The 16,216-nt window shown below is 39.8% G+C and overlaps 1 protein-coding gene across 1 annotated transcript; it reads right to left on the reverse strand.

Moving 5' to 3' along the window:
• Positions 1–4,609: 4,609 nt before the first annotated feature.
• Positions 4,610–15,257, reverse strand: gnl1 (guanine nucleotide binding protein-like 1). The gene is made up of 12 exons (XM_037785343.1): positions 15,185–15,257; positions 13,002–13,149; positions 12,464–12,600; positions 12,191–12,342; positions 9,827–9,898; positions 8,775–8,967; positions 8,479–8,577; positions 8,148–8,330; positions 7,717–7,895; positions 7,299–7,485; positions 6,374–6,514; positions 4,610–6,260 (listed from the first exon to the last, which is right to left on the reverse strand). The coding sequence occupies exons 1-12, from the start codon at positions 15,255–15,257 to the stop codon at positions 5,995–5,997; spliced, it is 1,830 nt and encodes a 609-aa protein (XP_037641271.1). The 3' UTR covers positions 4,610–5,994.
• Between the last annotated feature and the right edge of the window lie 959 nt (positions 15,258–16,216).

The following is a 16,216-nucleotide window of genomic DNA, read 5'->3' on the forward strand; positions in this document are numbered from 1 at the left end:
AAAAAAAAAAAAAAAAAAAGAATACAGATTTGAGTAGGAGAAATGTTTTTTTTTCTTTCCTCTCCGATTAATCATCTCAGATTTATCTTGTGACCCTTCGGAAGGGTTCGACCCCTCTATTGGGAACCACTGAACTAAACTACCAGACTGTATATAAAGCCATTAAACTAGATGCACCTCGACCAGCTTTACCATTGTCACCTTACCTTACCTTTACCTTTACATACTACATCCTGTTTACATTCAGTTTTCCCACCTGAAATACTGTCTTCAACAAAATTACAAATTCACATTTATATTACTTTTTATATTTACTTGTGTTTATATTTAAAAACTATATTTTAACTGCACTATTTAATGCCTTAGATTATCATTTTGCTTTTACATTTACTTGTGTGATTTCCCCTTTTATATATACATGTTTTATGAGCATTGTTGAAGGAATCTGAGACCAAAGATTTTCATTGCCAATGACTGCTTTGCTGGAATTGACATCTGACAAATAAAGAACCTTGAACAAGCTGCAACAGTAAAATCCTGCTTTTTGTTACATTAATGTTAACAATCCATTAATCAGTCACAGGGGACATTTTACTGCAGAACAAACACTTTTACTATTTAGCTGATAACACTTCCAAACTTTAACTTTACTTGAGTAAAAGATCTGATACTTCACCGCTGACCCTCATGATAGTCTGTGACCCACCTTTTCTAATGGTGATAAAACTGAGCATATCATGTAACACGTACTGCACATTCACACCATTAACACCACAAATGAGAAGCCTGTGCACATTCAGCTGGGTGCACCTGACTATAAACTGCAGCAGAGACTCATACTAATGCAGGCTTTGATAGCCCTCTAGTGACCACAGAGGTGTACCTGCCAGCTGAGATGTAGAACTATAATTTACTATAATGAGACTTGCTGCAGTTTGGTTGCTCCTATAAAGCCAACTGGGACATTTGATTTTTGTTTTGTCTTTAAAGGAAACACAAGTAAGACACTTGTGGCTGTTGTTGTTCTCCCTCATGATGATTGCTTTTCACAAATTCCCATTCACTCTCACCTGCATGTGTGAGCGTGCATATGCGTGTGTGTCTGCAGCGCACAGGGGACCGTATAAAACCAGACTAATGATTTTTTCTGCTCTGCTTATGCTCAGGCTCTCATATGAAACCAATTCATTACTCCCCGGGCTAGCCCACATGTTAGCCGGGGTCACATAGGGAGCAGGAATGGGGCAAATAAAAGAGAGGTGAGAGGGCAAGAGTCCCCACAACAACCTGATTGCGTCATGAGAAAAGCTTTCCAAGAAGAATAGGAAAAAAAAAATAAACGATCATATTCAAACCACATGGGCATTTTAGGCGTGACCAATGCTGGCAGTAAAGACATTTAACACAGCAGAATTTAATTAACAGTTTTGAAATTGATGGTGTCGTGCTCCAGTAAATCTGGGGTCTTTGTCTGGCTGTAATTACTGCCATACAGGTTTGAGGGCCACAACATAGTTGGAGCTCTAGCTGGGGAAATTAAGCAGCTCATGGCTCCGGCTGCGAATCGGAAACAATTCCAGATGATTCCTCTCTTTTCCCTCCTCTGAGTTTATCTAGTCAGCAAATAGCATCTGTGAGCACCACACAAGTTGGCACTGAATCCAAATTGTGTGGGTTGAGGGGGATTTCCACCCACTTCCATCCCGTAAATAATGATTGTGGTAGTCCTCAGTGGTGATTATCATCATACAGTCCCAGTTCGCTCATGAACGGTGCCCACTGGGTCACGATAAACATAATGAGATAATAGCTGCAGCCAGATTTACTCTGACAAGACGATTGGATAGGCGTCAGGAGTGTGAATAATTGGACAAACACTGTCAAACAGTCATCCCATAACGGCGGTGACAGACAGTACTCAAATGAGACGTAAATCTCAAGGGTATGTTGCACATTTTTAACACATGACTATGGAAGTCATTTTATTAGAAGCTGGGAGAGGTGATAATTTATTCCATATGCTTTACAGCTCATTTAAAGCAATGGCACAGTGGACAATGCTTGGAGGTATGTTTTATTGTTTGAGCCACTCTCTTCTTCCCATGCACATCCTGTTTTATTAAATGTAGTCTTGTGAGACACACGGTGGAATGGAAATGAAAATTGGAAGTGCTTTGATAAACAAACACAATTATAATAAAAGTAAACTCACAATGTAACCCACTGTAACATCTTTTCAAGAGATTCTTCGCCTAACTCTTGAGGGATCAGATGCCTATTATGAGAACAAATAAAGCATGTGCAGCGTGTTTCAGGTGTTGCTTGAAATACAAGATATGATACTTTTTAATAATTTTCTTCAACATGATGTACACTAACACACGAATTGCAAAACTCTTGTGTGATGGTTAAGTTAGGTTAGGCATTGACCTTGAATGGTTAAGGTTAGGCATTGACCTCGAATGGTTAAGGTTAGGCATTGATCTTGAATAGTTAAGGTTAGGCATTGACCTCGGACGGTTAAGGTTTTTCGCAAGTTTTCACAATTTGTGGGTTACCTTCTAGACACAACCATGAATATGGGAATGCGCATCCATCTATTTTCTACACAGGGTAGGTTGGAGTCTATCCCATAATGCACTGGGAAAAAAGCCAGGTGAGCACCTTGTCATCACAGAGCTCATAATACAGTGCATCCATATGCACAAATATTTAGCATAACATTAGTTTTGCATGTAATTAAATAGCCCCATTTACAAATAATTATACCATGAGCACTCAAGCTTGCTGATTACTTAAATTATTCCTTAATGATTTTGTGGTTGGGTACATTTTACTTCATTTCAAGCTATCTGCTTCAAATATCGCCCATCTGGAAATTTACCAATTAAGTAGTTTGGGAGGACTTTAATTAGATCTAAGTATGGTGCAGCAGTATCAGTAAATCTCATCGTAGTAATTATCTGTCTTTTGTAAAAGAAAGTCCCCTAACTAATTACAAGACAACATCAACCATAAAGCACTAACGTCTCCATGAGAATAAATGTATAAATGACTATTTGGCATTCAGGCAGTGTAATTAGTCTGACAAAGCTCATCCAAGCTGTCCACTTTGATCAAAAGTCTCCTCTAAAAATTAGTCAAAACATTTAAAGGAAAAGTTCACACGTCATCTGTTCCCAGTTTAATTATGTGCATTTGACATGAGTGTCAGTTGGCATGGTGTTTGTGTCTTCTTTAATAAAACAATAAATCATAGTCAGTTTCTCAAGAGAATGTCTTAAAGATGTCTTTAAATTAAATACAAAAACAGTCACAGACACCTATATGGTTTAGAGGATTATTTTCTTTTATTGCAGAAAGCAGTCCAGTCATCATACGGCGTACTAGGAATGAAATGAGGAATGCAGCAAATAGCCTGAACACACCTCAAGCCTTCACACTACACTCTCCAGACGCTGTCAGTTTTAATATTCACATCAACACAACTAAAAGGCCGTTGTGTTTCTAACAACGTGGTAGTGTTGAGTATCTGCTTTACACTGTACCAATGGTAAAAATGATTGCATGTGGCTGCAGGGTGATGTATTACACAGTAACACAGCACTGTGCTGTAGAGTTCCCTCAGTGAAATACATGAATGAGGTACGACAACAGCACACAGTAATACAGCACTCAGGATTGTAGCGGGGTCGTCGCACAGTAAGTAAGAGAGAGAGAGAGAGAGAGAGACCGGCAAAAATGTCAGTTATTCTAATTTCAACAGATAATTAAATGAAAATATGGCGTTGGCGACCACTGAGAATCGTCTGCAGCAGGTATCTCAACAGTATTGAAAGATCTGACCATGAAACGGAGCACTGTGTCGAACTTATAGTTCTTAACAACACAGATGGAGTGTGTAACGTCTTTTATAATGATGGACAGAAGGAAGCCAAGAGGGCCAGTCTCTCTTTCTATGTGGTTAAAGGAAGGTCAACATTTTGGTAAATACACTTATTCACTTTCATGTAGTTACGTGAGAAGATCCATAAGACTCTTATATCTGCACGGTAAATATATAAGCACCTTTAAAACTCACTATTTAACACATTATATCTTGTTTGTTTAAAGGTACAGTGTGTAGGATCTGGCGGCATCTATTGGTGTGGTTTCAGACTGCAACCAACTGAGTACCCCTCCGTTCACTCCTCCTTTTCCAAGACTGCGGTAAAGTGAGAGTGCGAGTACAAAACCGTGGTAACGCCGTTTGGTTTCGCTCAGAGGCCATCCTTACCATAATACTACTACTTTAGGAGCGACGTAAGTCAGACAGCGACGTAAGTCAGACAGCGACTGGCGTTACCACGGTTTTACACTCTGCGGCTCATGTTACCGCAGTTTCACAAGCGTGTCGGAGAACTGCGGTGGCCTTCAGGTAATGCATAACCAGGGTTTGGTTTGAGCAACATGGCGGACTCCGTGAAGAGGACCCGCTCCATATGTAGATATGAAGGGCTCATTCTAAGCTAAAGAAGCTTACACAGCCATTCTTAGTTTCAGGTGATTACACAACAATGAAAACATAGTTATCAATATTATATTGCATTTCTGCAGATAGATCCATCGAAATGTTACACACTGGTCCTTTAATCCATACAAAACAAAAACAGGGTTTTCCAGGGGTATGTAGTGGACTATTTCTTGGCCGGTTTCTGTAACTTCCTGGAGTCTAAAACCACAATGTATAATTTTTACACTTTGTTTTTTGTACAGCTTAAACAGACAAGATAATAATGTGGTAAGTCATAATCTTTAGAGGCCCTGTTAGGCATTTTGTTTTGTTGCCTTTGGACAGAGAAGGGCTAGCTGTTCCAGTCTTTGTGTTAAGCTAAGCTCACGTGTCTTGTCTCCAACGTTGATACAAGAGTAGTGTCAATCTCATCTGAATCTAAGAAAGTGGATAAACGGATTTCCCAAAATGTCAAACTATTCCTGTAACTGATTGCTTAGCAGTCTCTGTTGGATCAAACCCACTGTACCGCCATTAGCATATAAACTTGCTGAATGAGTGTAGCCAAAATCCTGCACTATATACTGTAGATCTCCATCAGCATCTAAGGATAATTTTTGTAGTAGTTAAAACACTACAAGTTAAATTCCTGAAACAGCCTCGTCCAGCAATACAGGATTCAAAAACCCTCCCCTCCCCACACCCAAACATTTTTTGAAATTTCCTGCTGACTGTGTAGAATCACACCAAATAAAATATCACTCTCAGATACAGTATTATCTAAATCATAAACAAGTTCAGATAAATGAACCTCTAACAGAGCCATAATACTGGTAACTGCAAAACTGTGTGTGTGTAAAATGATGGGTTTATTCATTCCACTTTTATGGCCTTATATCTCCCATCCCCACACCCTTTAACCAAAGTTGTGACAAACTATGGTCGATAAAGAAGATTTAGAGTCGTGGTCTTAAATCTCCAGCTGCTCTGAGAGCCAAATGGCTGCTCCAGTGAATGACATCATATCGACAGTGCATCCGATTTGTTTTATCATCCTTTCCTGAACTTTGGCATCTCAGCTGTGAAGTCACTTATCAATAAAGAGATTGAAAACCAGTTGGTTGATTGATCCAGGCTGAGGGAGGTTACTTTGTTCATTTGCTTCTGAGAACTACATGCAAAAAAAAAGAAATTAAAATCAAACCAAACCAAACCTATTCCTGGAAGCAACACTAAAGAACAAGCTTCATGGATGAACAAGCAGAGCAGAGGCACAGCATTGAATACATGAATATGCTCTGTATATCATAGGGAGATGGGTGAATGAATTAGAATTGATCATGTTAATGTACAGAGGGAATGACATGAGGAGTGGAGATGCAAGAAAAAAATGAGAAGGAATACAGATTTAGGGGGAAAAAAGGAATGAAAAGTGCACTGAGGGTAAACGGGGGAGAAGTCAGGGAAAAGGAACAACTTCCTGCTCGTCTTTCCCTCCGTCATCACTCACACTCGTTTTCCCGAAGGACATTGTACATGTTGACGGTGAAGCCAGATGGCTTCTCTTCCTTCCGTCTTGCATCTCCAAACCCCTCATCTTCATCATCTCCATCCTCATCATCGTCTGCGTCCCGGTCTCTCTCTTCCTCTGGCTCGGTGCTGGACTCTCCGTCATCATCGTCGTCCCTCTCTCCCGTTCCTTCCGCCGCTGTCGTCCTTCCCTGCAGAGCCACAATGTCTGGCAGGTCTGGGTGATGTTCCCAGTGCTCTGTAGAACATAAATAATCCCCCCAAAGAAAAAAATAAATCCACCCACCTGCTGTTTAACCTTTCAAATACACTTGAAGATGAAATGATGAGTCATAGAAGAGCCTCTTTTACCTTTCAGGCAGCTGTAGCCAGGTGGTCTCAGGCAGAGGCATAATCTGCCATCAACTGCCAACCGCAGGAGACTGTTAGCTGCACGGTAAACATCGTGGCGAGCTGCTTTTGCTGTCTTATAGCCTCTCCTCTCTGCCCAGGCTAAAGAACGCAAAGACAGATGGATGATGACAGGTGTTAATGACAGTAGAACACATCATGGTATTGGCCATAATTAAAGGGGCTAAATTCAATATCCAGAGTATTAATATAGCACCAAACAACAACTTGCTATGTAAAGATATAGTGGAGTATGTATGTGTGTTGTAATCCAAGCTTCTCCGTGCTTTGATGACATTGACGGGCCGGCCGTGCGTGCTTTTAGTGCATGTGAGCGTATTCAATTGGCTAGCTCACAACCGCCGCTCTGCACTGCGCTCATACAGAGGGTTCCAGCTGATAACGCCGTCCCAACCAACAGCACAGTTGCGGAAGCGTAGCACCCACCCTCCGGTTCCACCCCCCCAGGTTAACACTGTTAGTTCTGTCAGCACAGTTGTCTTTGTTTTCACTGTTAGCGCTGTTTGCACCATTAGCTGCGAGCCGCCAGCTCAGCCGTCGCTATGTTGAGAGCCGTGCGGAGGCAATATAAATACTCCCAATCTCACATTTAGCACCTTTAAATGAAAAGTCTCGCAATGCGTTTTCTTTTATAGCCAACAGATCTCACATATCACTGGCTCAAAGTGGGGATTGGCTTTTTACATGTGGAGGGTAAATATTTTGATGGCCATGACCTGGGTGCCTATTTAGGGAAGATGGCTATTTGCCTCTCAATATTTTGGTGTACTGAGTTAGTGAAGTAGGTGAGTAACTGTGCACATATGATTCACAAACTCTTAAAAGCTATAAATTAGATGGTAAGTGTCACAGAGAATAGACTCACACTCGCACACTTCCCAGGCAGTCCAGTTGAGCTCATCAGACCTCTGGTTTCTATTATGGGGTTTTTCCTCCAGTAAACTGGGATGTATGAGCTTCAGCACAGAGAGGAAAGGGGTCCTTTCGCACAGATAACCAACTGAGCTGTAGGGCTCCTGCAGCTGGGAAACTGGGTAGATGCCCGCCAGAATCTAGAGAAAATAAAACAAAAGGCAAAAATACAAGATAAGAGGGAGAAAGAAAAAAGAAAAATAAGAAAATTCAAAGAGAAAATGGCACAAACATAGTATCCAAAAACTGAGAGGGAATGTATAAAATCAATAAACCATCTTCCCAGAGGTGTGTGGGTGTGCACTTCAACACAATTAAGTGTAAAGTAAGTAAACTCAAAGTCACATCTGCTCTCAAAAGTGAGGTTGTACCTGCAACTGTTTATCAACAAGGGAAGGGAAAACCAGTCCAGGGCAGTCGCAGAGTTTGACTGTCGGGGTGAGGTAGTAGGTCTGGAAGTATTTGGTGTGGCCTGGGGTTCGGGACACGCTCACTACCTTCCTCGCCACCAGGCTGTTTATAACAGATGATTTACCAACATTTGGTAAGCCTAAGGGGGGAAAAAAAGGATGTCAGTTTTTAATATCTACAAATGATGTCCCTAATTTGGTTTGCTGATGCTAGACTGAAGTTGTCCAGGGGATTGGAGAGAAAGGTGCTTAATGTTTTGATGCATTTATCATCATAAAGTAAAAAAAAAAAAACTGGTAAGATCTTGAAAAAATATCCCAGTTTCTTTGCAAGATTTTGTTTTGGAATAATTAAAAGAAACTCTGGCTACAGGGAAAACTCGGATGTGTACCTATGCAGCCCACTGTGAGAACCCCATCTTTGTAGAGCTCCTGGGATGGGCTGCCCATTTCCATAGCGCTGTCAGTTTGATGCTCTACCAGCACCGACTCTGCTCCTTCATCGGGTCGCTCCCCATCCCGTTGCTCAGCAACAGCATCTCTCTGTATCTTCTGCTCCCAGCTGGATAGGTCAACTTTGAAAAAAAAAAAGATAACACTTAAAGGATCAATACAAATGTGAATATGCAAAGAGTCAAGTTCACACAGTAGATAACTGACAGATGAATTAGTTATTATGGCTTTATTATGAGTATGAAAGATTAAAAGTGGACAGACACCCACCTCTCCCTGCTGTGATCTCCTGACAGGCCTTCAGGATATCTAAAGGACCTCCTGCGTGACACCAGTCAGCCTTCTTCCTCATCCTCTTCTTCTGGAGCACTACAAGCCATCAGACAGACAGATGGTTATTCTAAGAGCTAGTCGGGTTATTCTGGTGATATTGCACTCAAATAAATTCACTGAGTGGCAGGTTTATTTCAATTTCAATGTCTGTCTGATGTTATCTCTTATGTGTGTCACTCAGTGCTCATCCCATCCCACCACTTTCTCCCTCCTCCTACTCCCCCTCTCCTCACCTGTGCTGTAGGGCTGTCCAGGGTGGGAGGTGAAGCAGACTATTTGCAGGTGGGGGAACTGGGAGGTCATGTAGTGTTTCCAGGCGATCACCAGTGGGGGAGGACACAGGTCGGCTTTGTTCAACACCAGGATCACATGCTTCTGGAGATCTCCTGTGATGTAGTGGTAAAGGGTTGGAGGGAACTGCAGCACCTGGGTGGTTTAAATGAGGATACCCCTTATTAAAATAGTAATTATGGCCTATTCAACAAATAAGCCACTAGATCATATCCTTATTAATAGGTACAAGATGAGTTGTGCTGTTTTTAACTTTACATAAATACTGGAAACTCTAAATAGAGAAAGTGAATTCACTTTACATAAAGTATATCTGGCTTGAAAGGTAGAATAGGTACATCGAGAGCTGATAATTAGAACCAAAGAACTGGGTTTAATTTGAACTTGAAATCAAATCATGAGTAGCTAATCACACTGGCACACTTTGAAGACAGAAGTACATTTAATGCAACCATTTCCTTTCAGTTTATCAACAAAACCACAACATGATTTTACATTTAATGAGACACTTATGAAGGAAAACAAATGGTCAACTACTGTGAGCTGTACCAAACTGCTGATCTGAGGGTCAAATTGATCCAAAAACAAAATATGACCATTTAATTTGTCGACAAACAATAAGTGCCAGAAAACTAAATTTTACATCTAAAAGTGATCTCATTTCTTTGCCTCCAAATCTACTACTAAGATCAGTAATAACTGTCTTTAAATCTTTCCATCTTGTCAATATTACTTTTATTTTGTCTTGGCACTTTCCAAGATACAGCATGATACATCTGTCCAGTCAGCATAAAAATAAGGTCTGTTATAATTATTTTAGGTGACCAAATTATCAAACAAAAAAAAGACAAATGTGAACAATGTGTGTCAGGTAAATGAACTGATAAATAATAAGTTACTCAAATAACTATATCAGACATTCAGATGGATGTTGACTGTCTCCATCTAGTGGTCTGATCCATCCTGCAGGCTTTTGCCTTACTAGATCACCTACCGGGTGCCTGATGTCCACGATGAGCAGGATGACGTCTGACATCTCCAGCACTCTCCATAGCTGCCTCCATGTCTAAAAGAAGTGAAGAAGAATGAAAAGGGTGGGAAGTAAGGTGAGGTTTAATATTGTTAACAAAACAAAGTCATGTCTATGAATTCACAATTTGTGTTCTTATTCAACATGACAAATTATTAAGAAAGAAAGGTAAATTAATATTTTTAAAACTACTTTAAAGGACAAGTGTGTAGGATTTAATGGCATCTAGCTGTGAGGTTGTAGATTACAACCAGCTGAATACCCCTCCACTCAACCGTCCATTTCCAAGCAAGTAGAGAACTACGGTGGCCTTCAGGTAACGTAAAAACGCGAAAGACTCTCTAGAGCCAGTGTTTGGTTTGTCCGTTCTGGGCTAAACATGGCAGAACAATATGGCGAACTCCGAGAAGAGGACCCGCTCCCTATGTAGATATGAAGGGCTCATTCTATGCTAACGAAAACACAATTCTTAGTTTCAGGTCATTATACACTTATGAAAACATAGTTATGAATATTATTTCTGCCAATAAATCCCCCTAAATCTATTCTGTTTAATGTAATGCTCCGTTTCAATACGATAAAAATAATATGTACTCAAACAGGCATCATTTTGATCCTCAGCTCCACTTAAAAAGCCATCATCTCTAGATTACTGGGAATCACTTATTACACCACCAGCTGCTCAAGCCCCGCTTCTGTGGAGATGTGCCTCCTGAGCTCAGCCCACGCTTTGAAATTAAATGATCTGCAGGGTTTTTGATTTTGAAAAATAGTGTTACCATTTTCACAGCCTGAGCAAAACTGAGCAATATCACAGCATGTAAGGAACGATGTCACTTTGTCCCCAGTGGAAAAAAACAGACAATACACAGGCATGTAATAAAATTCTCACAGATCCCCACATGATCCAACTTTACCACAAAGAAATATTCAGTTCAGGGTGCGTCTTGGAGTTTTACGCTGGATAAAAGCCTCAACAGTTGACTTTATGACGAAAGTGGCACAGCAAGTCTGCAGGATAATCATCAGTTTACAGGCAACTCATAAACAAACAGGATTACTTCATGCTGTTTTCTGTTGGGTTTAACAGGATTCATAAATATTCATTTTGCACAGAAAAGATGCTGGCAGTCTGAGCTTTTAAAACCAGGATCTCATATAATAAAAATGGTTCTATGGCTGCATGCTAAACCTACTGCTCTCAGCTGAAGAAAACAATTAATACTGAGGGCAAAGAGGGTCAAAAGCAAATGTGTACACCAGAGAACGTTATTAATGTATGGACTAATCCTGGTTCACCAGAACATTTGTGAGGTCTGACCTTTATTGCTGGGTGATTTAATACAATAAACGGGGTGGACTTTAACTGCTAAATTAATTGCTAGGACAAAGACTGGCAAATTAGCTGAACTGGGGCAACTGAGTTGGTTTAGCTTTCAAACACGATGTTGAAACTTGTTAAAGAAAGAATTAAGCTGCGTCATTCACTATGCCCCACATACAGTACAGTCCGATTACAGCCACGGGGGGGTTGCGTTCCTGTTGAGCATGACAAGAACTCCCACGTAGATCACTGGTTTACGTGGAACACGAATGCCCAGTAGCTATTGATTTTTTTTTTGCCAAGTAACTTTATTGTCCTGTTCGTGTCTGTCAAATCAGTAGCTATGCATTCGGTTCTAAGTACGATTTAACTCACGTTTTGTCACCTTCTTAAATCAACTTACCATTATTTGTGACTTTGATGAAACAAGTGGGGCAAACTAAGCTGACTAATTGCTTAGTGTTACATTGATAAAGGTAATTTGTACCAATTTGATCTTAACAAACCTAGCTAGCTTGCTAGCTTCTAGCAAGCAACTCAACATCCAGTGATGCTAATAATGTAATGATACTGGTAGCAAAATGTTAATTCTCTTTTTTTAGCTACATCGCACCATTTGAAAAGGAAGGAGCTGCCTCGGATACCGAAAACAAATCTTGGGTATGCCTATGGCTGCCTTTTTTGGCGAAGGCGAGGTGGCTATGCAGAAATTTGCAATATCCAAATATGTGTGCTTGAACTGCCACCATAAACATCAACATGTCCTCACATGGCCTACACAAGATAACTATTGACCGAGTCATAACATATTAATAAAGCTTGTCTTGGTTTACTGTTGTCTGCTGCCATTTTTTGTGTCTTTACATGAACTAGGTATGGTGAGCTAATGGTTAATAACAGCCAGAACCAGCTGTGCATTGAGAGAGTAGAGAAGAAGAAAAAGTGGGCGAAAAAGTGGGCGCCTTCACTTAACTGTCCGTGAGTGTATCAATTAAGTAACGTACCTCCAGATTGTGCTCAAAGTGGCTGAGAGAGCCAGATGGGTTTCTGGAGTGCAGGTCATCCAGGTACTCTCTGAACGACTTCTCCTCTTTCCTCTGCAGGCTCTCTCGTGTCATGTCATAACTCCAGGACGGCCGTCGTGGGAAACCAAGACCTGGCAGTGAATAATTAAGTTTCAGCGTGTCAAGCAGTGACCCACTCCATTAACCTACTCTGCTCATCTGTTCAGCTTATTTTGAGACTGTCATGTGAAAAGCATTAAAAAGCAGCCAGACCTTTATCGGAGGGGTAGATGTCATTGATGTTGATCTCAAGTTCTTTGTCCAAGGCAGGCTGCAGCACCTTCTCCCTGGCCACCTTCTTCCTCTTTTCTACGTCCTCTTTACTCTCCTTCTCAAAGTGCAGTCGAAACCTGAAGAGAAGATTGATGATTTAAGTATTTTTAAGAACATGCATCTAACCGATGATCTACTTTTTCTAGATTTAACTTCACATCACACACACTAAAGAAATAGATGTCTCAGTCAAAGTTAGATGAGAACATTAACAATACACACACAGTATGGTGTTTTCTACAGCCAAATTAGAGCAATCAAGAGAGCCAAAATAGAGTCACTAAAATACAGTGCTAAAAAACTGGCCTCTTTTTCTTATTACATGCATGCTCTGTAGGAATGCACCGATACTGATACTGGATCGGATATCGGGCCAACTGACTGTCAATGTGTATTTAGAATCTTACATCTTTCACAATACCATTCTTCTAATGAAAGTGAATCAAAGGGAGTATTAATAATGATAATGACAACTCACCTGTTGGGGTCATATCTACCTTCTCTGCCGGAGGGCTGCTGATTTATTCTCCTAACATCAGTGGTCTCACTGTCTGAGGTGTCCGACTGTCGCTCTCCTCCTCGCTCCACACTGGCATTGCGGCTGCTCGGCCCTGAACCTGTGTCACCTGGAAGTCAGGGGCAGAAATAAGGAATTACAGTCAAACACAGGCATGCAGCCAATACCAAGATCTAACTTTTCCCACTCATAATTGGCTGTCACAGATTTAATGTGCTTCTAATCCGATGCCCTCAGTCAAGTCCCAATCCAGGAGGAAATGTGGCATCTTCACAAGGATAAATGCTCACAACTTTCATTGAAATGAACTGTTTTCAACATAGAAAATAACAAGCTTGTTTCAAATTATTCTGACATCTTACTAACTTGATCACAAGTCTACACTGGCTCTCCAATGGCACTCCTGCACTGATGAAGTTATGATGATTTGACCGTGGCTTAATAACAGGTTGTTCTGGAATGATTTCATACTTACTTGTAAGAAAATTAAAGGATAAATAAAAGCATAAAATAAATGCATATCTAAAAATGTTATTCTTGAGAAATGTGTGAGAAGGCATCGCTTGGTTGACATTTCTTGTTTGAGTGTTAACACTGAGTCATGCCGAAAAAATATCCATCTGTACCCGGACGAAAGCAATCCAATTTAAAATTATACATAGAATACATATATCCCCTAGTCGCAGGCATTCTTTTGACCCCTCACTTTCTCCTCTGTGTCTCAAATGTAAAACAGAACTAGGTACCTTAACCCATTGCCTTTGGTTGTGTCATAAATTAAAGAAGTACTGGTCTGAAATATTATGTGAAATGGAAAAGATATTTGATAAGGATTTAGAAATTAATCCAATGTCTTTGATTTTAGGAATCCCAAGTAAAAATATAAACTACTGCAGCCAACAAAAGGTTATATAACATTCTTACATTTGCTGCTAGAAAATGTATATTACTACAGTGGATTAGTGATAAAAAACCGTCTGTTCAAGGCTGGCGTAAAGTCATATTTGAGATGTTCCCTTTGGAATATCTTACAAATATTCTACATGCCAAAGTAGATCAGTTCTACATATTTGGCAGCCCTATCTGAATTATATTGGACCTGATCTCTCCTCCATTATCTCACAAGGAGTCACTTGAACATAAACTCATATATCCTGTGACTTCCCAGCACTATGGAATATTTCCTATGACCTCCTATATATATGTTTTGATCTGAGCTGTACCAGTGTTTGTTTGTCGTTTTGTTTTATATACAAAAACATATTATATACATAAAAAAGTAAGATTTTCATGTAGAGTAACAACAGACCACTTATTTACCCTGTAAAGTAAAAACTCCATGTTATTGTTAGCTTACAGATAACTGCAATAACAAGCAATGTGACATAACTTGCCTTAGTAACAATAGTAACAACAGAATAGCTTACTAGGCTTGCAGCTTTTGTTGCAAAAGGGTCAATCATTGCATAAGCATTTGATTTTTTAGCCCTTGACAATACAAGATATAGTGCCAGGGATAACGTTAGTTGTACTGTCACTTGGAGAGCAATTTCAAAACAACACCTGACAGTGACATAGATAGATATAAGCCCATGGACAATGATCACATGTTGTTCTCAAAGATATCCATGTGCTTGAAATATATTCACATCATTTTATTCCCAAAACATGTGTTTGTGTGACTGTCAAAGCTGTTGAATGGTTGGACATGTTTGAGATGTGAAGGAATGTTATATTATATTATATCACACACACACACACACACACACACACACACACACACACACACTTTGAAAATGTCTTTAGGTTATAAATAAAATAAAATAAATATACTTTTTTTCTAGCAGCAAATGTAAGAATGTTATATAACCTTTTGTTGGCTGCAGTGTGAAAATCTTACTTAACCCAACAGAGATAGACACACACAAACACAGACACACACACTTGCTGCTTAACTACATTAAGCTGAGAGCAAGAGGACCGTTAGCTGACTTGCTAACTGCTAGCATGCTAACTGCTAACGCTAGCATGCTAACGCTAGCATGCACTACATTGAACTGTGAAGCTAGGACCGTTAGCATGCTAAATGCTAACACTAGCATGCTAACACTAGCATGCTAACAGGTAACGGCAGTTGTAGTTACCTCTCTTTCTCTCGCGTTTGACTTGAAGCTGTTTCTTCTTCTGTTTGTTGCTAAATGGCTTTTTACGGGGCATAGTTATAAATTAGGCTTTTTAAATATAGCTATAAACTGCGTATTATTGCTACCTACACGCTTTCTTCTGGACGTTATTTCGTTATTTACATGAGTGAAGTTTCTCGACTCCTACACTTTCTCAGTGACGTCATATCCACTGCAGACCGCAGAGAATGGTGGACGAGACCACCATTTCAGTGATCGCAAAACTGCCCGAGTTTGGATCATTTTGTCATCATTTATTCCGATGATCTTAATTATAGTTAACTTTAGAGTAAACAGCTTTACTCCCGAGTGGCATTATATATATATGTACCAAGAATATGTTGCTTAAACTCACATTATCACCCCCTCCGTCCTCTTTAATGGTACAGTCCATTTTTGTAAACACCTCACACATTTGCACATTCCAGCAGCCACAATGTACGGAAGTTATTATAGGACTTTATTAGTTGTAACCCAAATGTGTACCACGATCTGCAAATATTTCACTATCCACAAACATGTATTTTTGTATTTCGCACAAATGTGTAGATATCACTTTAAATGTAAACCTTAAAATACGTATTTACAGAGTAAAGTTATGCTGTATTTGCAAATCGTCCTGTATTTTTGTGGATGTGACTTTACACAACACAAATACAAAAATACATGTTTGTGGATAGTGAAATATTTGCAGATCATGGTACACATTTGTGGAATGTCTTCTGTGGGTTACAACTAATAAAGTCCAATTAGAACTTCTATAGGGATTCAGGTGTTATATTTATAATATTCCCAAAGCAATGACTCTCTACAACTAGGGCTGTGTATTGGCAACAATCTGGCGTTACGATCATGATACATTAAATCTGAGTAAAAATGTTTTTACTTTTTTATGCCATCAGATCTGTATTTGCATTTATCACAGTCCTTGTAAAATCCAACATCATAGCACTACTTTGAGAGGGCACATCTCTTTGCAAATAAAAGTATTGA

This window comes from Sebastes umbrosus, chromosome 11 (genome assembly GCF_015220745.1).
Source record: "Sebastes umbrosus isolate fSebUmb1 chromosome 11, fSebUmb1.pri, whole genome shotgun sequence".
Taxonomy (NCBI): Eukaryota; Metazoa; Chordata; class Actinopteri; order Perciformes; family Sebastidae; genus Sebastes; species Sebastes umbrosus.